Raw genomic sequence first — 22,413 nt, 5'->3', positions numbered from 1 at the left:
GAACACTGCTGGCTGTAAACCCCCATCTACCCTAGAAGGATGCCAAGTGTCATGAGCAACTCTGTGTTTCTTCTCATCACATGTATTCTTGATCAGTGTCAAACATTTATAAACATCCATGATTAAAGGTCAACCACACATCCTCAGTTATTTAGTGTTAGTTTCAGGCTATGTTATGATGTTTAATGTTTTTATTGAAAACAAAAACTGGGCAAACAAGAAAAGCAGCAGGGCTGGGTAAAGGAGAACATGTAGAGACCCAGCTCGTGACAACCAAACTACCTCTTGTATCCTTCCTGCCTGCTGGGGAATATCTAGGGCCAAATGATATTGGAGGGTGTGTTCTCCTAGACAGTTTCTGGCACTTTATTCTACTTATAATACAACACTAACATTAGTGTTTGGCTAATACAAATGTTCTTCTACCTGAGGTTTTTTTAATTGTTTTTTTATTATGCATAAAGATGTTTTAAGCTACAACAAATATAAAGCCAGCTCCTGTTATAAGAACTAGAGAAAATCTTCCCTTCTTCTACCTCCTGTTCTTGTCTCTCCCATGGCTTTACCAGATGTTCAGAGGTCAGCAAGAAATGCAGAGAACTGTCCTTTCTTCCTTGTGTATTGGGACAACCTATTTCGTGGTAGTTCAGCTTTTCTCTATGTTCATATTGCAGAAATTCACAGTATATATTCCAGCCACTTCGTGGAGGTGAAACAGAAGAAAGGTCTGAAAAAGCACAAAGATGAACTCAACCACTTGAGGAAAGAAGTACAATCAATGGACACTTGAGAGGTTTAGCAACAGAAAAGTTTACCTTAACTCCACTCCCCCTCAACAATAATATTAAGTACTATGACACACACTTGGTTGTAGCAGTGGGATGACAACAGGGAGTGAAAAATAACCCTTTGAAATTTGACTTCCTTGATTTGCTGGTGCAGGATGTTAGCTGGAAAGACCAAAGCAGAAAAGGCAATTTCGTGCCTACAGAAGATGGGCACAGATCAACATCCTCAGCAACATATACTTGACCCTCCAACAAAGGCCCTGAAGCAAAGTTAACCACAACAGCTGCCAGGTCATTGCTTAACAAGCTGTCTGGTATCAGGAAGAATTCTCTACTCACACCCTTCCCAGAAACAGAGCACTATTTAACCTCCAGCTGTAGATAACATCACCTGCCTGACTTCTTTTCCCTTCCACCCCAGTTGGAATAAAATGGAGCAGTGGGTCTTCAAGGTGGATCAGACACACAGGGCAAGAATTCATTCAACAACTCGATCTCATTGAAGAAATATTTCCTTAGATTCCTGGAACTCTTCTCCTTTCACACACCAAGGAGTAATTTGGAAAGCAGGGCATGCACAGTACCCCCACTGTGAAGAGTTAAGCTTTGCAGACAGAACAAAACTGCCACTAGCGGAATGATGGAGCACAGAGAAGCATTCACAGCAATTCCTTCCCCTCACTGCTGCACTACAGCCAAAGGCACTAGAGCCAGTCCAGCCTGACTGGGAAGCAGTGAGGAACACATTTTACAGTAATGCTCTTGATCAAATCTAAATCCTTCACAAGACAGCTTCCTGAAAAGAGATGTTACTGAGCTGTGACAAAAACGGCTTCCTATCTAGTAAAAACTAAGTGAATGCTTATGGCTAATTTCTTTAAAACCATTTCATTTGTTTGAGGAGGAACTATAATAAAATGCGGATGCTGTACTTCTTTACAAAGATGTTGGAGCACTTTAAAAAAACCCCAAAAAACAACAGCAGTCATAGGGAAAACAATGAATGCTGTGCAAAGAGAGCCCTTCCCCATCTCATCATTTGTGTCCATAACAGAGGAGGGAAATATACTTCTTGTACCTCGAGGAGCTATATAAGAACACCAGTGCTCCATCACCATTCCTTGGACCTCATTCAACAGAATTACCACAAAACCTGCTTTCCAAGAAATGTGAGCCTGTTGGTACTACTTGCAGGCCATGGTCAGAACTAGTAACGAATCCTGTACATGATGAAGCAGAGCTTGCATTCAGTGCCCCAGATTAGAGTGTCATCAGGCATACATTTGAGCAAAATCAACTTGTCATGAGTGTTGATCACAGTGGTGTAACAAAGAACCAAACTGGTGATAAAAATGTACTAGATTATGCATAGAAGCCAGAAGAGCTTTCATTCCAGCCTGAGTGCCCAAGTTCCCACACTTCTCTCTCACAGAAGTTGAACTGAAGAAATGAAAGTCACTTCTCCAGTGCGGTACCTACACACACACACACACACACACACACACTTGGGCTGGCTCAGCACAGGCCAGCCTGCATCCCACAGGAATTAAAGCACACACAGGATGGGCCTGGCTGCTTGCACAGGTCACTCGAAAGCAGGACAGTCCCTTGTGTGTGGAGCCCAGACTAAGTTAGCTCACTCAGCCTATGTCAATCAGAATTCACTGCCCCTATACACAAGCTCTGCAGGTAACCAGCTGACTCCATGTGCTGCAGCCACAGGCTTGGATCCAAGTGCCTGGATCTACCAGGAAGAGCATGCAACTTCAGAGGCACTGACATGCACGCAGAAGCAATTCCAGGAGCAAGGGAACAGCAGAGCTAACAGAATTCAAGCTGGGTACGTTCTGGCATTCAGAAGAGACAGGCATGTAGATGAATCACCTTTTATAGACAGTCTCCCATAATTTTCCACAGACATTTCTAGCATAGAATCCTTGAACAAAAGCACAGCCAGTGAGAGCAACACTTCCTTCCTAACAGCAAGAAATCTATTTACATACTCGAGTTTTAATATCTCAAAGAGCTAAATCTTTCCACACCCAATACCGAAATTACCAACCTCTAAGTGCTCAGTCCCTCCTACATAAATGGAAGGTGTTCAAACAAGATACAGAGCTAATACGTAACAGCTTATAACACAACTTTTATTAGAAAAGTTATACATAACAGCATCAACTATTTTCAAGAATATTAACCTTGAAAAGCAACAAAAACAGACTAAAAATGTGTAACAAGAAACTAATGACCTTCTCTATAATTAAACATTCAAGTTATCTACAATGTCTCTTTTTACAAAGGGGAAAATTACGGTTTTACAGGCACATCATGTTGAAAATAAAGCTGCAGTAACTTTGTACAATTACCTTTTTCAAGGATTATTAAAACATGGTCATCATGTAGTCATCATGTAGTCTCATTAAACATTCACATAATTTTACATTTGAGTATACACTGAAATTTCAGAGTCCCAAAATTATTTCACAAAAGTGCCAACATTAAAACCAGAACCTTCAGTGTGAATAATTTTGCCCTAAAAAAAGTTAAGACAGGTCTCCATAATCAACATATTCACATAATTTCTGGTGCTACCTGGTCTAACAGTAAAGCTTCATTCTTCAGAAATAAAAATCAAACCGGACTTCTTCTGCAAAACCGATAAAATGTTTTGAACACAGGAGTGTACATTATCAGAAAAAATTGACACTAAAACCATAAATATATCTGAAGAGTCATTAACGCACTACACAATTATGTGGAATTGTGCCCATCTATACTCTATATTCAAGGTTTGTTGCCCTTTTGGTACAGGTGGTATCTGAATTTAGCAATTATTCTTATTGTTGGATGCCTGCTTAATAAAAAAATCAGATAATTTACAATCTAGAAGTCTGTTTTAAAAAGTCTGGAGTTTATATACAGCTCTAACAAACCTAAAGCATTATGATTTCTTAAATGTTTAAATGAAATGACTAGTTTTCATTTGTCACTTATTAACGTAATTAGCCATTATCAGTAGTGGACCATAACAAGGTGAAAAGTGAAAAGGAATGTTTTGTCTGAAATGCTTCACGTGTTCTGTCCTTTCATGTATCAGGTAGAGGAAGTGCTCTCCACAGACACTCATTTCCCCTTAGCATCAAGGGCTACAAAAATCTGACTGCAAAAATGCAGTGACACAGCAAGCTGACATATCAGGCACTACCTTTCATATTGGCAGCTTTAGGAGACCCACAGTATGCACAAAGATCTAGAGAAGGGGAAAAAAGTCTACTATTATGAGAAGCAGACCAAACATTTCAGATGAGTTTGGCAAAGTTTTTAATCAGACAATAGGTTGGCCATCCAGATTTACTTGTATAGATTAAAAATACCTCTATTAAATCAACTAGTCAAATTATTGTAAGACATTTTCATTGATACTCAACATCACATGCACCAATATTGCACACATCTGCTCCGAGCTGTTAAAACAATCTTTATCTGGGCGCTTGAGATGTCTGGTTTCTGCAGCTGGAACTCAAGTCACCCACCCCAGCAGTTTCACTAAAAATGTGAGTGGTGAAGTTAAAATACAAACCCCAAAATAACCCCAAGAGAAAACCAAGGACTTTATACAGACAATAAAATCTAAATTTTCTGCAATGGTCTTGTGGGCCCTACGGACGGGGCAATACACGCACGCACTGGTGAGACGAGCACCAGCTCTGCTCTGTGGAACCATTCAGATAATGTGAAACCTGGGACCAGGGGTGGCAATGATGTCACTGTAGGGCTCCTCCTGGGTCAGCTCTATAGCCTGCTGCTTTTTCAGTACCAGGAAACTGTAGAACTTTGCAGCTGCTTGTTTTCTATTTGTATTTCTGCACAGCTCAAGCAAGCTGATAGATTCTGCTCCAGTCTTAGCAAGAGCTCTCTGAAAAACACAACATTGATACCACAAATTAAACAGAGAACTACACAGAAACAACAATGTCTCTTGGCAAGATTCTGTTTGTTGTCAACCCCAGGACACTGAGGATTCAGAAGGATGGGAACATTACCACATGTACATGAAAATTTCTTTATGGATCTCAGTTAAATGAAACCTAGTAGGCTTCCTAGAGATGTGTAAAAAAAAAAACCATTCTTGAATCTGCTGAACATATTCCAGAAACACTGGTGTACAGCACAAGATTTTATTTCTGCAGCTATAACTAACCAGTTTTTTTTGACTACAGGACAATTTTTTCTATTCTTTAATAGGAATAAAACAAAAAAAAAATCAAGTTGTATTTCTCAAAATAAAGGTAATCCCAAAAATAATAAAGTAAAATTTCAACCGCTAACATTCTTTAAAAGATGTGTAATTTTCCCAAGGTGAAAGCCTGTTTATTTCTAAAACTCCTCTGTCTTAAACTAAGTACCCAAAGTCACCTACATTTTCTCAAAGTCTTGGCAAGAATATATTTAAAAAAAAAAAAATCATGAAAATACATCTTTTTTCTGGCCAGAACAACTGAGGCCTTTGATTTAAAACAGAACTGTCTGCCCTGGAATGACCTTCAACTAGATGAAAAGACATTTGGCTGGCCAAACCAAATTACTTTATATTAATCAGAATTTAACTCCAAATCTCATTGCATATTTAATGTTTCAGCCATCCAAAGTGATGCTCTTTTGGGTACACAGAAGAAAGAACTGAAAAAAACTAGTTATGGCCAAAGAGAATTCTAAAGTTCTCTTCAGAAACTGTAATGAAACAACACTACCAACTCAACATCGTTATACTTTAGAAATTATTTTTAAGCTACAGTTGTAGTGATTTGGTCTGGGACAGAGTTAATTTTCTTCACAGCAGCTCATATGGTGCTGTTTTGCATCAAGTAGGCTGGAGGTGCACAAGGAGTTGGGAGGGGACACTGCCAGAACAGCTGACCCCAACTGGCCAAAAGGATAATCCCTGCCATATGCCATCATGCTCAGCATTTAAAGCTGGGGGAGAGAAGAGGGGGGTGTGTGACCATTTGGGATTGTGGCATTCAGTAACAGCCAAATCACAGGAGTTGCCAAAATGTTTAATGGAACAAAGGAGCTACAAACTAGGATGAAAGGCAGATGCAGTCCAAGAATATGTGGAGGACACACACAGAGACTGATAAGCAAAGGAACGGTTTGCACTTCAGTTCAGGTGCACAGTGGGGTGTGCAGAAAAAAGCTCTTTAGCTCCAGCAAGCAAGAATCCATCCTACGGACAGATACATGTCTGTGCAGACTGAAGTCACGTGCTAGAAATCAGCCGAAGTCACATTTCCACAGTTGTTAAGAGATTCAGCTTCTCATGGCATGCAAGTTTTCAAACTAGCACAGCCAGAAAGTAAATATCCTGTAAAATGGTGTTATATCCCTAGACCCTTATGGGGGTTTGTCTAAGGACACACAGCACAAAACCAGAGGTGCTAGGGTTTCATTAAAAACACAATCAAACTCAATTATTTTAAAGTTTAAATTTCTGGGAATCTTAGTTGCACACCAAGTGTAGACACAAAGGTTGAAAAATATTTAAGTGAAAAATTTTAATTCAAATGTTCTCTGAAAAAAAGTGACAATTATGAAAGTATAGACTTAATTTTAATATATTTATTTGATATAAATTTAATCAACTACACGCATTCTTCCCCCTCTAAGGTAACTGGTATTTTAGGCTGTAACACCAACTGCAAAGAACGCTCCTTCTTGACCTTTTTAGATCAAAAGCATCACTGGGCATACTCAAAAGCTACTTTAAAAGAAAGCAAATAATCATGGGTACCTGAAGTCCATGGAGCATTTGTTGAGTCCTCTTGTTCCATCTCCTTTCTTCTTGATCCTGATCACCCCCTGTGCCGTCTTCTTCCTGCAAACAGGCGTAAAATAAAAGACATCAATGAAGTTTGTTTTGATATCCATAGAATATTAAATACTGTAGCTAAGAGACAACTTAAGTTATCCAATTTCAGGACATGCTTGGTTTTCTTGCAAAAAGCTACTTTCATTAAGTAGCACAAGCTAGTTAAAATATACCACACCATTAAGTTCGAAAGTTCTTGTCTAAGGCATCAGAAAAATATAGAGTGGTTTAATCCAGCCATGTGTGAGAACAGGAGAACACTAATTTAAAACAGAATGTGTATGAAAATCATAAAATTAAATAATATAAATATAATAAAATGGTCATGAAATAATTTAAGAATTACATTTCCAAGGGCTACTAATAAGGACAGACAAAAGAACTATTTCTTATGCCTTTTACTGAATCCACAGTCAAACACTTCTGGGAAACACACAAACTGATTCTACATGGAGTTCTTACTTCTTCCTCCTCCTCCTCTTCTTTCTCCTTTTCCTTCTCCTTCTCTTTTTCTGGTAGAAGTTCTAGCTCTGGTATTAGCTGGCAGATGTTTTGGGGCTCCTCTGGAGGCATTTCTACAGGTGGTATTTCCAGCTGTTGTGATGGTGGATGCTTTAAAAGCACACAGTACAGTTAAACAAACAGTATCATTTTGCCAGTGAGTGCTTTTACAATAGAATAATGGTGCTACAGACCAGTTTAATAAAATCCAAGTATGTAAATCTTAGCCATTTATTAGAATTTTTCATTTTTGAAAACCAAAAACCAATTTTGTTTTGCTGTCCATATGTGTATTTTCAATCCTTTAGATTCTACTCAAACCAGAAATTATGGTATCACTAAAAACTAAAAATGCTTTCCAGTAACTTCACTTACTCCCCCATCCAAACTACTGATCTCATTCCATGGATCAGCACATGCAAATTTAAAATCCCACATAACCAGATGCAGTGCTACATGAACACACTTAAACTCACTGGAACAAGACATCTTCAAAATACCAAAATGCTGTTCTCATCAATACAAACATGAAGGAATTAAACACTGGTACCTGCAAAGTTTCTGAAAACGTATGAATGACTTTGGTGCTCAAGTATATTCTCAGAAAGTATTTATGTCAAGAGGAAAATCCAGAAAAGTAATTTAATAGGATTTATGTAGACAGTTTTAATAAAATTGATATATGGTACTCTCCCTCTTATAAACAGTTAAGTGCTTGCCAGCAAAGTTACCCTGACACCTGAAACTGTTTATACACATACCCTAAAATGGCTAAGCAACTTCTGATGTAGTCACACAGCAGGTATCACTACAGATTGTACATGTTGCCACAGACCTGACCTGGCCTCTAAGATGGTCACAGAATTCCCAACACACCAAAACCCCTAATTACACTGACTTAGCACAGTTGATGCCGATTTCACCCCATGACATAGCCAAGAGGAGCAGCAGCTGCCACCCTGTTAAATAAGATAATGTAACATCTAACAGTCCCATTCTACAGTGAACAACCTGTTAGCCAAGGAATGTGCAAAGTGAGGTTAAAAAATGCACAAATATGCGACACAGCATAAACCAGGACTGTTCTCACCAGGCAAGCATACAGAAAAATACACCTTTCATTTCGCCCATTTCCTTCTTTTCCCCTTCACAAAGTTTCCTTTCACACTGCATCACAGCTAGTGTCCAGGTCTACTCACAGCTCAACTAGGAAATCTCTCCAGACAATCAAAGTTTTTCTTTGAAGCCTTAAGCCTGGAACACTAGGACTGTCTTAAAAGACATTTCTGCAGCTAACACAATCCTTGCTTCACGGAAGCTGTTCATATACACTTGCCAAGCTGTGTTGGTTTAACACAGTCTGTTTTTTAGTGGGGTTGGGAGATAAGCTCCTCGAAACTTTTATGTCCAGCACAGAGCCAATCACTGAAGGCTCTGATGATGGGCAGGTTACTAGCCCGATTAGACAAGTTGGTAACGCCTCTGTGATGACATATTTAAGAACAGACAAACCATGGGAAGCTCTCTTTTCCTCTCCAGAGGGGTGGTGAGACAGCTGCCGGGGCCCATCCCGGCGGGGGCAGCTGGGACCACGCGGCCGGGGCCCTCCCGAGGCTGGGACTCTCCTGAGGCCAGGACCACCCGCACAGTGCTGGCAAGGACCACACAGCCAGGGCTGGCCGTGCAGTGCTGGCAGAGACCACATGGCCAGCAGCGAGAGACATGGTGAGCAATTCTCCAATGCAGAGCCCAGACGAGATCAACCTCTCAACTGCCACTTAAAGACACCAACTTTCTTCCATGTCAGAGAAAAGGGAAAAGTGAGGACACGTGAGGAGAACCATCATAGCGACGAGGTCAGTGAAAAGAAGGAGAGGGAAAAAAGTGCTCCAAGCGCCGGAGCTGAGATTCTTCTGCAAGCCGTGGTGAGGACTATAATACAACAAACTGTTTGCCTGTAATTCATTAGGTGCCTGGGGGGGTGCAGATATCCACCCGCAGCCCGTCAGGAAGAGTACTCACGCTGGAGAGCGTGGATACTGAAAAGCTGTAATCTAGTGAGGAATCCAAACAGAGATGACCCTTGCTTACAGAGATAGAGAACCCTTGCTTCCAAACTAGAACAGCTCATCCTTAAAAGACTAAACCCCATGAACTAAAATGGCCCACGCTTGGCAGGGAAGACTGCTTGGCCCATGGGAGGGACTCATATTGCAGCAGGTTTGGGCAGGACTGCTGCTTGTGGAAGTTAAAACCACGCTAGAAAAGTCACAGAGAACTATCTCCCATGGGAAGGATCCCACAGGACAGAAAAAAGAAACTCTTTTCCCTAAGCATACTGAAGAAAGATTTTTAAGAAGTGAAATACTGACCAAAACCCCATGTTTTGTTTCCTTGCATGGTCGGTGGAAAGAGGGAGGGAAAGAAAGGTGTTCTGAAGATTTGCTTTGGTTCCCATTACCCTTTTTACTTTTAATTCTGTTAATAATAAATCATCTTTATACTGTTTAAGTTTTGAACCTGTTTTGCCTTAAAGTGTTCTTTTTTTCAATAATCCTTAACTCACGAAAATGAAGTTTTCAATTCACCCTCCTCTGCTCAGCTATAGCAGAGGAAAATAAGTAGATGGTGTTTTCATGGGTGCCTGGCACTTAGCCAGCTTCCAACTGCAACAAGCACAACTTAATAAGTGATATACTAGACTCCTTGAAGACTTTTACTGAAGGAAATAGTGTAATTTCTTTATTCTACCAGCATTTTAAGTGTTTCAGTAAGTTTTTCACCTAACAAAGGCACCAGAATGACTACCCAGGGACAAATGTTCTGACACTGCTACAGTGAATCTCAAAGGACCACAGAAAGCTAGGGCCTCAAATCTGTCATTTCCTACTCAAAGACACTGCCCACTTCTCACTCCCCATAAAAAGAATAGTAAAAGCTTACTCACAGGTAACACTGGCTCTGGTTCTACTTGCTGTAGTTTGCGTTTAACACCTGTCTGAGCTGGTGGGGGTGGCATAACTGATTCATCCAGGTTGGTTCTGCTGCCTTCCATCATCGACTCCTGTAAACGGCTTGGTTCTTCCAGAATAGGTTCATCTATATTCCACAACAAACCTTCTTTTAGATACTTAAGAATGTAATTAGAAACTGTACCAAAATCCAATCTATTATTTTAGAATTGAGCACTCTTCACAGCCTGCACTTTTAATCCACTGGTTCAAACAATTCCTAAGCTTCCCCTATTTCTAGGAAAAAAAAGTTATTTTGTGTCATAGGTTGTACATCAAGCTAAACAACCCATTACAAAGCTCACTGCTTCATACATAATCTTTGATGACTTAATACAAAGCACAAATAAAAGAGAAAAATACACTCTGAGGGAATGCCCTTCTCTTTGACAAGACACAAACCAATGACATCTCGTTGCTGCTGTTGTTGTTGCTGCTCATCTCTAGGAACCTCTGGGTTTTCAAAGTCTTTAAGGAACTCATCAAGATTGTCAGCTTCTCCACCTTTCCTCCTCTTTCTCAGGTCTTCTGGTACCAGAGGTGTAAGACAGCGAGTAAAGAGCTACAGAGGAAAGGTTACATTATTCACTACTGCAGTTCTCAGTGTCCTTTAAGTTCTTTTTGGATCAAGTAATTATGGGCTATCTTTCTTTCTCAGTTTTTAAGCTCCTCTCCAACAGTACTAACATCTAAAAAAATAATTTTTTTCTGTAACTGATAACAGCAATGTTTGACGTATTTACCTTAGTTCTTTTAATATGTTTTTTCTTACAATTATGAATACTGCCATCACTGTATCACTACTTATATGCTGATGTTTGCTATACATGAGGCACAATCCTGAATACAGTCCATTTAAAAGTGAACTCGCACAAAAACATTACCTTCAGTAGCCTGTTATTCCACAAAGGCTGTGCAGGCAGAGAGAAAAGCTTTTCAACTCCACCAGTTTCTTTCCACATCATCAATTTCTTTGTAGGAGGTGCCAAATCCAAAGTAGTAACAATATCAGAGTAGTCACTTAATTGGGCTCGAATAGTCTTGCTGTCCAATTCTTTCACACTGTCCACAATCAGCTTTCTCTTCCTCTTTGCTTTGGTTTCCTTGACTGTTGATATTTTTAGCAAGCAATGAAGGTTAGCTCAAACAGGTACCAATCTGTAGAAGAATCCTTCAAGTTCTCTATAGGTCTCACTTGCCCACATATAAAGCTGCCTCAAGAATCTAAAGCAACTCTAGCTTTGGAAGAAGGATAAAACATCAAATACTATGAATGCTGTCCCATAACTTACACATTCTTCTGTGAATTTGAATCTACTTAAGCCTCAATGTTCTCAGCTGCACATGCCTCTCTACCCCATGGCTTGCTTGTTAGGCTGTGCAAACATTGGCCACTGTGTTGAACAGAGTATGGAGTACCTCTTGTATGAGGAAAGGCTGAGAGATTTGGTTTTGTTCAGCCTGGACAAGGGCAGTTTTGGAGTGACCTAATTGTGGCCTTCCACTACCTGAAGGGAGCCTACAAGGAAGATGGAGGAGACTTTTTACAAAGACATGTAGTGACAGGGTAGACGGGAGGGCTGCAAACTGACAGAAAGCAGGTTCAGACTAGATACTAGGAAGAAATTCTTTACTGTGAATGTGGTGAGGCACTGGAAGAGGTTGCCCAGAGAAGTTGTGGGTGCCCCATCCTTGTGAGTGTTCAAGGCCAGGTTGGATGGAGGTCTGAGATACCTGGTCTAGTGGAAGGTGTTCCTGTTTATGGCAGGACGGTGGAACCAGATCTTTAAGATCCCTTCCAATCCCAGCCATTTTACGAGTCTAATCACAGATTCAAAATACCACACCCACTTTTTCCCCTAAGCCCTACCTGAGCTTTAGTGGCGTTCATGTGGGTGGTTGTTTTAACAGTAAACTTCTGACCGTGCTCTAGGATGGCTTTACTGTGCTCAAAGCCTGGTACTCTGCGGCAGACCCTGAAGCTCTGGCAAATGCTGTCTTTGCTGATCCCAGCAGATGAGCTGGACCCCTGCTGCCAGCCTGCCACGAGAGGGCAGTGCCAGGGCTCTACCACTGGCCAAGCAGGGAATCAGGGCCTGGAGCTCAGTCTAAAAAGCACAGGACAAGCTACTTTTTTTCCAAACATGAATTTTTTTAATAAAGCAGGGGTCTGTATATAAGCCAAATATAGTATTAGTTAAATAAAGCAAGTTTCTTGCATTAAAGAAAAAGGGAAATCCCTACTTAGTAGAAATTAAAATACAAAGGTGCATCTCCCAAACTCAGCAATTCATTAAAGCTACAAATCACTAGAAGAGCACTCGTTCTCAGTGTAAACAGTCACTCCTGCCCTTCAAACACAGCACATAAAGAACTGTGCTGCACTACAGATCCTGTATTAAAGACATGCTGAGTTCCATTCCAACTCTGTGCATTTTAACTAGCATGTTTATCTAAAGCTACAGTATCATGCTGTTACACATACTGACTGCAGAAATGACAAACTAGTATTCTCCCAAGACCATCCATGCTACCTCTCTGGGAAGTACTGGAAAGCTAGTATTAGAATAAAAGGAATTCAGCACTTGATCCCTGTTTTCCCTCCCAAGTGAGAAGCAAAATCAGCAGCAGTGCCAGACATTCATTTCCACTCCATCAAGTTAAGGTGGCCTCTGACAAACTGTGTAAAACATTCCCCAACAGTTCACTCACCCGTTATGTCAATAGGCTCCAGAGCAAAAGCTTCCTCTTCATTGGGAACAAGCGTTGTCTGGTCAGTCATGGTTGGTAAAGGTTCCACGGGATCTACCGAGTCTGGGCTGTCTGGGCCTCCCACTGCAATTACAACAAACACCTTGCACTAGGGTCAAAACATCAACAAGCTGTGCTACCCTTCCCATCCCCTCCTCCACACTTTCAGGTGGTTTACCGTATTTCACACTTTTAAGCTTAATATGCTTTTAAAGAATTAGAATTCAAATTAAATGAGTTGAAAGTAATTCTAGATCTAGTCCTAGATCATACTCACTTGATACATTATCATCATCATCCATATCATCATGGGGAGGCTGCTCTGGCATCATTACTCCACTTTCTGAGAGTGCAGGTGGGTCATCAAAAATACCACCATCATTATTACTGAGAAGTTTGTCATCTGAAGCAACCATATGAAAGAATCAGTTTTGCATTCACAAATGGGTATAGACACATTTACAAAGAAGTACAGACAAGTTTATTACAACATAGACAAAGATAGTGCAAAAGTTAGAAACCAGTACTTTCAATGCTGACATAGAAGAAAGTAGCATTTCAAGGTGCATTTCAGCTCTAATTCTGAACTTACAGATAACGTTTATTACAATATACTTGCCACATATTTTACATCTAAGATTTTTTGAACTTTGTTTGAAATATGCCAACACTTAATGTGCTGTGAGTCATCTATACTACTGTAGCACTCACAAACCGGAATTTCACTGGGCAAGACATAACTTTTGACAGGGATCTTGGCAACAAAGGAAACAACTTCCCCTCACCTACCCAAGAACTAATTAATTAAGGCAGGAGGTGGGATAGAGGAAGAACAAATTTCTCAAACTTACCCAATATTCCACCATCATTTCCTTCTCCAAAATTATCATCTTTGTATTGGTCTTCATATTCCAGGTGATTAGATTTCTCATTGAGGTGACTGGTGCTCTGTTCAGGTTCCAGTAGGAGATTGGAAGCACTAGTGCTCACTAGCATGTCATCCTCAAATGCACTGCCTTCTCTCATCATCTCACGATCATCCATCCCAAAGTCACCTGCAAGAATACAATTTCACTGCTAAAAGTGCTAAAGAACCAAGATGCAAGAGACCTACCTAACTGATCAATAAAGACCCATGTAAGACCAAACTTTAATTCAATTTATCCTATTTGCAGAGTTAACGACAAGATGTAAGGAATTGTGCCCAGCAATACCATAGCAAAAAAATACTGTTCAAACAATTATAAAAATAACTATCTCCTCTTCAAAGCATTTTATTGTACTTATTTGCATTGATATTAGCAAGATCCTACTAAATTTTATCTCCACAGAAACCAAAGAATTCAATGGAATTTGAAAAAGTTGTGCCTTATGCCTTGAGGCTGAGCTTCAAGTACAGAAAACAAACCAATACCAAGTCAACACTATTCCTAGATTATTCTTTCAAAACAATTACTGAATTATGGATTACAATACTATATATTGGGAACCAGACATTTAAATAAAACTGTCTTTAGGCTTTGATTCAGATGTTAGAACACTGTCCTTGAAAGATACCCAAAGCAGCAAACTTGTTGCCACTGACTGATTCAGCTTTAGAAATCTCCCAGTGGTTTCTGACTGAGAGCCTGTTTATGATTAAAGCAACAGCTCACTTCATATTCACATCACATTTTGAAAATTGTAATTGTCACAGTACTTCACTGATTAACTCGACTGAAGAATCTTCAGCTTTTCTTTCTGCCTATTCTAGGCAGCTAGAAGTTTGCTGAGCATTAGAGGACAGACTTTCTGGAAAAACTGTCACAAAGTAACTAAAAATTAAATGTAGAAAACCACAGCATGTTTGATCTAATTTGCTTTGTGCATAATGGGCATTCCATAGTAATTGCAAAACCGTATCTTACAATAACTGAAATTAGATAGTAGCACATAGTAACACATGAGATCTTTACCAAAGTCATTATCCTGGAGGATACTGATGTTGCCTACTTCCTCTCTCATTGTAATTTCTTCCACTCTGCTCTGGTTCAAACTGAACTGCTGAGCCACATCAATATCACTTAAACAAACAGAAGGCAATTATTAAAAATCCCATTACAAAATTAAAAACAGATAAAGCCTGCTAAAATAAACATTACATTATTTAGTAAAAAGCAATTTTACATTCAAGTCAATTATTGAAAAAAGTAAGTGAACACTGAATAGAAACTACTACTTAAAACAGTGAGACCATTAATGGTTCAAAACTATCATCCAAATTGCGTTAGATTCTGGGAAATATATCAGTAATCTCTCTTACTCCTCGCTGTGTTTGGGTTACTAATTTCAAAGGCCAAACTAACAATCAAGAAAAGACTTCCTCCCCTTCAACTCAAAAGCTATTAATGTAGTTTATCAAACACTGTATTTTGCACCAGTACCAAGTTAACACTCTGTGGTGTATGAAGGTACATTTCTTATAAAGACACAGAAATTTTATGCAGTTTCAAATTAGTATATACTCTAATTTGAATATAAACTATATAGAACACTGAATAAGCTGTATTCTAAAAACTCCCTTATGGATCATTCAAATAACAAGAATATAATAATAAAAAACATCAGGTTTTTTAAGATTAAGAACTATTCAGGTTGTATACTTGTTATATGTACAAGTAATCTATAAGTATTAAGTTTAAAAAATTAAAAGTGCCATTTCAAAAGCTCAACAACATTTCCGTAAAACTAATCTTGTCTAACCTAAGCATGTATGTGATGTAGGGTGCCTTGGACAGAAGAAAAAACAAAGTTATAACAGATAGCTGAGTTTTTCAAAAGCTCCTGTATGGACAGCTTTAACTTCAGTTAAAGTCAATGCTACTATGAACTTAAAATCAACACAAAGATGACTGCACACTTCCTTATTAGTGTATTAAAAGCCCTAAGAATAGAAGTTACCTACAGACTTTTTTTTTACATTCAGCAATGAGTTAGCTGTTTAAAACCAGGTTCTCCTCAACTAAAACCAATTATCATTTTCATGGAAATGAAAAAAACCCCAAACTTACTCTAGATCAGGAAGTGGTTGGTCAAAATCATGAAACTCCTCAGGTAAGGTAATAGCATTGTAAGCAGCCTCTCTGTTTTCCTCAGGCAAATCAACAACTCCTGCAAATAAGAACACCCGGACATGAGTTCCCATTCCTTACGAGGACAGCATTTTTCCCTGAGCCATTAGCATTTTCTCCCTGCATGAGCTTACTGTGTTCAAATTTGTTGAACTGAACTGATGCTGAACTGATGCTGACACCTACAAAGAAACCTTAAATAATGCTAGTAAGTGAGATTCCAACTAAATTCAAAACATATATCCTCAAGCCTTTGCACTCTATATAAACCTGGAAGCCTCAAATCAATCAGTAATGTTTGTGTGGCACTATGCAGAGCTGTGCAGCCAACACAGGCATCATATGTTTCACAACACTGCAAGTACCTGTTCCAAAATAATTTCATCATGATACACAGTATGAGCTGCAAGGTTCTACTTTACAGTGGCAGCACAGTGTGACTACTTTGCTGCTGGTCCTTTATTCAGTTCCATCAGCTCCAGAAGTCCCGAACAGTACTGATTGCACTTGGGGCACACTAACTCATAGGCTTCTGCACATAAAAGAGCTGCATTACCAAAACCACACACATTTTCTTTTCTTATCCTCTGGAGATGTGTAATCTTATTCAGCAGGCATTCTCAGGGCATGACCACCAGATTGGGCATCACAAAACCAGTGCCAGTAATTGGTCCCTCTCTTTTATTCAAAGTCTTAAAGGTCAGGGCACTTGAAAGTGCATGGGAAATGCAGGTTCAACTCCTTCTGTAACTTGCCGAAGATCTGAGCTCTATGCTCTGCCTTCTGACCCACACACGCAACACAGGCAATTCTGAGGTACTGATACTTCAGAAACACTCTGCCCACTGTGCTCCCCTCTGTAATGAATAATCAAAGAACCACTGTCCATAGACACCAGGAAGAAGCAAGAGTCTGTAGTTTACTCATCATGGTACTTGACTAGGAATGAAGAAAACTAGTCCATCCTTTCAGGGCTGTTCAATATTTTTGGCTGCCTGGTGCTTAAAATGAAACATGTAAATGATTCTCAGAACAGACAAGACTCAGGACAATGCCTAAGGCACACAAAGCTGATAAACTGAGAGTAAATGCTATAAGATGAGTATTTCAGCTTGTGTCAGGCCAGAATGTCACTTTTTGTAAGTCTTAAATTTTAAGGTGGTTCACCTTCGACATGCACTCTGTTAGGAGTGAGAAAATTGGGAAACAGACTGCCTTGTGAAATTAAAATAAATTTATGTTCTTATCACCCAGGAAAGTTAAACACAGTAGTAAACAAAAAATTGGCAACAGTCAACAAATTGCCACTGAAAGCTACAAAAAATTCAATACCTGAATTCAATGCCTGAATCAAACCTGTAGGTCAGGAAATTAAAATAAAGGGAACATACCCCTAACTTTTCTCAAGTTACTGCTGCACTGGCTTTCAAGAATTGCCTTTTTAGAAAAAAAGCCTCCCTCAAGTTCAGCTTTTAAATCTATTGCACTCACTAACCTAAAAAGGGAGAATATGATTTAGCAGCTGTGAGCATCCAGCAGCATCACTCCAACAGCTACACTGTAGCTGGAAAAAAGTTCCCCAGGCCGGAATTAAAGAAAACTATCTTGAAAGCCATGAAAGCCAAATAATTAATTGACTGCTAGATGGAAAAGTAATTTCAGATATTAATATGGTACCCCGTCTTCATGGAAAATATTTTACGTAAGCAACTATAGAGCGGGAAATTACGTTGCACACATACAAAAGGGAGATTATCTTTGATGCACGCATTACAGTTCACATTACTTGAAAAAAGTTCCCCAGGCCGGAATTAAAGAAAACTATCTTGAAAGCCATGAAAGCCAAATAATTAATTGACTGCTAGATGGAAAAGTAATTTCAGATATTAATATGGTACCCCGTCTTCATGGAAAATATTTTACGTAAGCAACTATAGAGCGGGAAATTACGTTGCACACATACAAAAGGGAGATTATCTTTGATGCACGCATTACAGTTCACATTACTTTCAGAAACTAAAATGTGAAAGAAAAAAAAAGCTTACTTTTATGTTTCTGTCGTAACTCATGGCAAAAGAATCCTCACCCTTGACAGAAACAAGTCCCCTTCTGTGCTTCTTTTCAGTAGGGCACTGGCCTTTTTCAGACAGAAGGTAAAAGCCATGCAGTGTATTTCCATTTAACATCACACACCAGCTTTTACTGAATCAGCATTAGAGAAGTTTTTGTTCAGAATTCAGTTAAAAGATGTTTTTCAGCAGACAACTCAACCAGCCAGCTAGCTGCAATAATTACCTCTCCTATAACCTATACCTTTATGTAATTACACAGATCTAAAGGCAGAATTGTATGCCTTCTTAATAAATACATTTGTCAGTGTAACTTTTCAGAGTGCTTAGTTAAGAACAGATACCTGGACGAAAAGCCATCTTAATCTTAATGAAAGCCTCATTACAGTCTGCAAGAAGATATTTTGCTTTCCTGTGGTAGATTCTAACAACACCTAGTAAGAGATGTCCTGAGGTTCGGAGTGCCATCTTCACCTAAAAACACATTGCACAATCAGTTATTAGATGTAATCAGAACTAGATGTAGCCTCCCTTTTCCCTCCAGTCAGTTTTACATGAATTTTCTCAATAAAATCAAATATCCAAAATAAGCATAAAAATCAGCAGAAATCTGAAGAAACAAAGAAAGCAAAGTCCAGTTCAAGATGATACTCTATTACATTATTTATGGATGACCTGGCAAATATCAGTAAATTAATTAACAGCTCACTCCAGGAATTCCCAAATACTGCTCTGTCTAGTTAAAAAATAAGTGACAAAGCCTGTTTTTACCACACATTTTTATCTTTTTTTCTACCACCTTTGCTACTTTGTGGAAAATTGTGAATTATGGAAAAAGTGAAAAATAAAGTTCAACAACCATAAACAGATTTGGTTAAGTAAAATCTGGTTTAAAACTGTTAGCTACCTCTCCATCTTCTGTCCTGGAGTTAAAAAGAAAATCAGAGAAAAAAAAGTGGAAGATGTGGAGTGCCTATAAATAAGCACTGCCACACTTAACAATTTTAAGTTCCTTTCCTCTTCAATTTCACTGCTTTACTACGTAATGAAGTATCTGCTGTGGGAACGCAAAACTGAAAAAATTTAGAGAAGGACTCTTCTTTATGTATTTCAGGCTGAAAGAGCATGAAATTTGTGTTGAATGGTACATGGAAGAACTGTCTCACAGAAAGAGTAAGCCATACAGCATTTAACATCAGCCTGTAAGAATTCAAAATTTTTATTGCTTCCAATGTCTTTTTAATATTTTAGCTGATGAACTGTTACATAAAGTTAAATATATGAAAGAGTGCCTGTTAGTTTCTCTTTTCTCTAAAAGAATGTTCCAGCTCACTAGTCAATCTACCAACATTATCTTCTTCCTAAATCCTTCCAGAGCTGATAATGAAGCAAATCACTATTCTGGAAGAGTAAGCATCTCTGTGATTGTACAATACACTTTTTGCTTACACTTAGCAGTTCTTCTAAGATCTAAACTAGCATTATAAGAACTGTTAACATTTGTATTGACTAAAATAAAAGATATAAATTTTCTTTTGTTTTCAAATAGCTGCTTTTTGTATAAGACATTCAGACATCTGTTAACTGACAAAAGCCACAACTGTACCACTAGTTCTAAAATGAATAATTTCATTGTCATGAGTACTAGAGGGGAAGAAAAACAAAAACATGTAAAAACATCAAGCTACGTAAAATTTCCTCCACTTTCACAACAGAGTATTTCGTATCTAAGCAGACCTTTCCACCCTTCAAAACAGCAACATTAAGAACTTCATTTGCTTCAGTGACTCAAATAGTAAGTACCACCAGTACACACAAGTTCTTTTCACCGCAAGGTAACATCACATTAGTGTAAAATGGGTACCTTTGGGGAAATGATACTCTCCACGCTGCTCTCCAGATTACATTCAAAAACATGGGCTTTGGTCAGCTTCTTATCCCAATGGGCTGCCAGCCAGATTTTGGCCAGCGGCCCACGCTTGCTCAGGACAAAGTGGGCATAGAACATGGTCCCAGATGTCTAAGACAAAGTGCAAACCTGTAAAGAGAAAGGCAAATATTTCTTTCTGCAATTTTTATTTTATGAGGAACATCCTTGTAAACACCCTCTTATCCTCAGAAGTACATGTTTGCTTTTCAACCACTGAGGTCAGACTATTTGTTTAATATGTTTAAGAAGCCAACACTTACAAATGGTGTCCATGTAATAGCATATATATGTGTTTATTACAGAGTAATTATAAAGCAGAAGTAACACCCACTAACAGCCACATACACAACTTAAAAATGTTTATCATCCCTCAAGAAAAAAAAATCTTGAATCTTTTAACCTTTAGGGTAATGATACCAAACTCTCCTAGTGCAAAGAAGCACGTCTCAGTTTTCATTCCAGAGTAGCTTTCTACAACTTCCATTTCTTTCTACTCTTAATACAGTAGCTACTACTGTACTATACCAGCATATATTGTATATTGTTCCCAAAAAAGGTTCATCATTATAAAATATACAGTCCTAAATCTTTTTGGACTTCACTATAATTTCATAAACAGGAAGCACAATTATGTCTACATTTCTGAACAGGTTGTTCTCCATGTCATACTTTTTTAATCAAGTGTTGATAAAAACGGTGAGAAAAATGACTGCACTATTCCAAACTTCCTTAAGACTCCATTTTCTTTCTCCTTAACCAGAAAAAAAAAGAGACACTCTTACCTATTTATCTAGTAACTCCTTTGTTATGGCTGATAAGATGCCAACCCATCAAACCATGGGGAATCAGAACAGCATGATGTCTTATGATCTAAACATGCCAGTTCCATGCATGAGGTAAGTGTATTATTCAGTTAACTACAACTAGAGGGGGGAAAAAAAAAGTTTGCTTTAAAAAAGTAGAAGAATCTCCACAAAGAGTTTTTCCAGTAGTTTCTATACTCCAGGAAAATTAATCAAAAGAAAAGAACAGGAAAGATAAAATAAGTGCATTTCAGTTTTTACTTCCTCCATGCCTACAGAAAAACTGCCTGAGGAAGCACAGCAAGTCACAACTGTTATTGCTAGAAATTTAAGTAGAGGGGTAAGAGAAGCACTGACTTTACTGATTCAGTGGAAATAAAGCCAACCTCTAAACATCTGGATAACAAATGAAAAAATGCAGATCTAAAAGTCAAGTCCAAGAATTTCTTTTTTCCATTTTGAGAGTTGCATAACAGAACTGATTATCAAGTTACTCTCTTAATGACAGATTGGCCACCAATTCCATCCATAACCAAAACACTGGAGAGGATTTAAAGGAAATAAAGGCCATGTTCAGCTTAAACTCTAATTAACTCAGTATACAGAATTAATACTCCTCTTAGGAGTGAGGTTAATAGCTTTTAGTCATAATGAAGTTGCAAATTGACAAAAAGTTAGAATGCCATTTTTATTTGTTGAGATTGTATGAGGGCTAAGGACAGCACTGCACAAAGATGGACACGAGCAAGTTTTTCCAGGAAGCACAATTAAATAAATTTTGGATAAACATTATCAAAAGGAAGGTATTCTACTTTCTTTCCCCCCAGTAATTTTTGAAAGACATCACACTGTCTTAAGGCCAACAGACAATTCAATCCTTGCGTATTTCTGAAGGCCTCAGTATTTTTGTGTATGCAGAGACATAACTGTGCCGCACAGCATTTTGGTATCTTGAGTTGCTACCAGATCCATGCAGTACTCTGGTAACATTATGCCTGTGAATTACCCCTGAACATAAGGAATAGGGGAAAGCACAAACACAGAGTAAACAAACTCACTTGTATTAGTCCATCAAAAGCATTCATCAATGGTTGCAAAAACGTACTTTGATTAGTGGAGTTTGGCACAATTATTAAAATAGATAGCATGGGTTTCACAGAACTTCGAACATATGGTTAACTGAAAACATACTTAAGTTTCCTGTTAAATGTGAAACCCGCTATTTGGACAACTCTGACAAAAACAATTTATATCACTTTAAATGTGTTTCTCTTCATCCATCACTGAAGCCTTGCCATACTGAAATACATTAAGGAAAACAGCGACAATCAGACTACAGACAGTTTTGAAGTGTGTTGGGGTCTCCTCCCCCGCCGTGTAGCCCTGGGAGAGGGGCCCTGAGGGCACAGACACGGGGTTTCCCTGTCCCTGCTCAGCCTCGTTCCCACTGGTTGGTTTGTGTTCCCTGCGCGGGCAGAAGGACCCTCAGTCCCGTGACTGGAACAGTTCCTCGGCAGAGCCCCGGCCATGCGGCTGGAGAAATAAACATCTCTGAAACAGCTATCAAGAATCTGTCTGTCC

The 22,413-nt window shown here is 38.9% G+C and overlaps 1 protein-coding gene across 1 annotated transcript; it reads right to left on the bottom strand.

Annotated features, from left to right (window-relative positions):
* Window positions 1–2,914: 2,914 nt before the first annotated feature.
* Window positions 2,915–20,137, bottom strand: RAD21 (RAD21 cohesin complex component). The gene is made up of 13 exons (XM_008642631.1): window positions 19,964–20,137; window positions 18,444–18,573; window positions 15,971–16,070; window positions 14,876–14,982; window positions 13,772–13,975; window positions 13,198–13,323; window positions 12,882–13,004; window positions 11,054–11,277; window positions 10,572–10,731; window positions 10,106–10,257; window positions 7,120–7,269; window positions 6,580–6,663; window positions 2,915–4,704 (listed from the first exon to the last, which is right to left on the bottom strand). Exons 1-13 carry the CDS (start codon window positions 20,105–20,107, stop codon window positions 4,513–4,515), a joined length of 1,896 nt encoding a protein of 631 aa, XP_008640853.1. The 5' UTR covers window positions 20,108–20,137; the 3' UTR covers window positions 2,915–4,512.
* Window positions 20,138–22,413: the final 2,276 nt, after the last annotated feature.

Source organism: Corvus brachyrhynchos, unplaced genomic scaffold, assembly GCF_000691975.1.
Source record: "Corvus brachyrhynchos isolate BGI_N302 unplaced genomic scaffold, ASM69197v1 scaffold28, whole genome shotgun sequence".
In the NCBI taxonomy this organism is placed as follows: Eukaryota; Metazoa; Chordata; class Aves; order Passeriformes; family Corvidae; genus Corvus; species Corvus brachyrhynchos.
The sequence above is the reverse complement of the archived record's forward strand: the minus strand, read 5'-3'. Positions and strand labels throughout refer to the sequence as shown.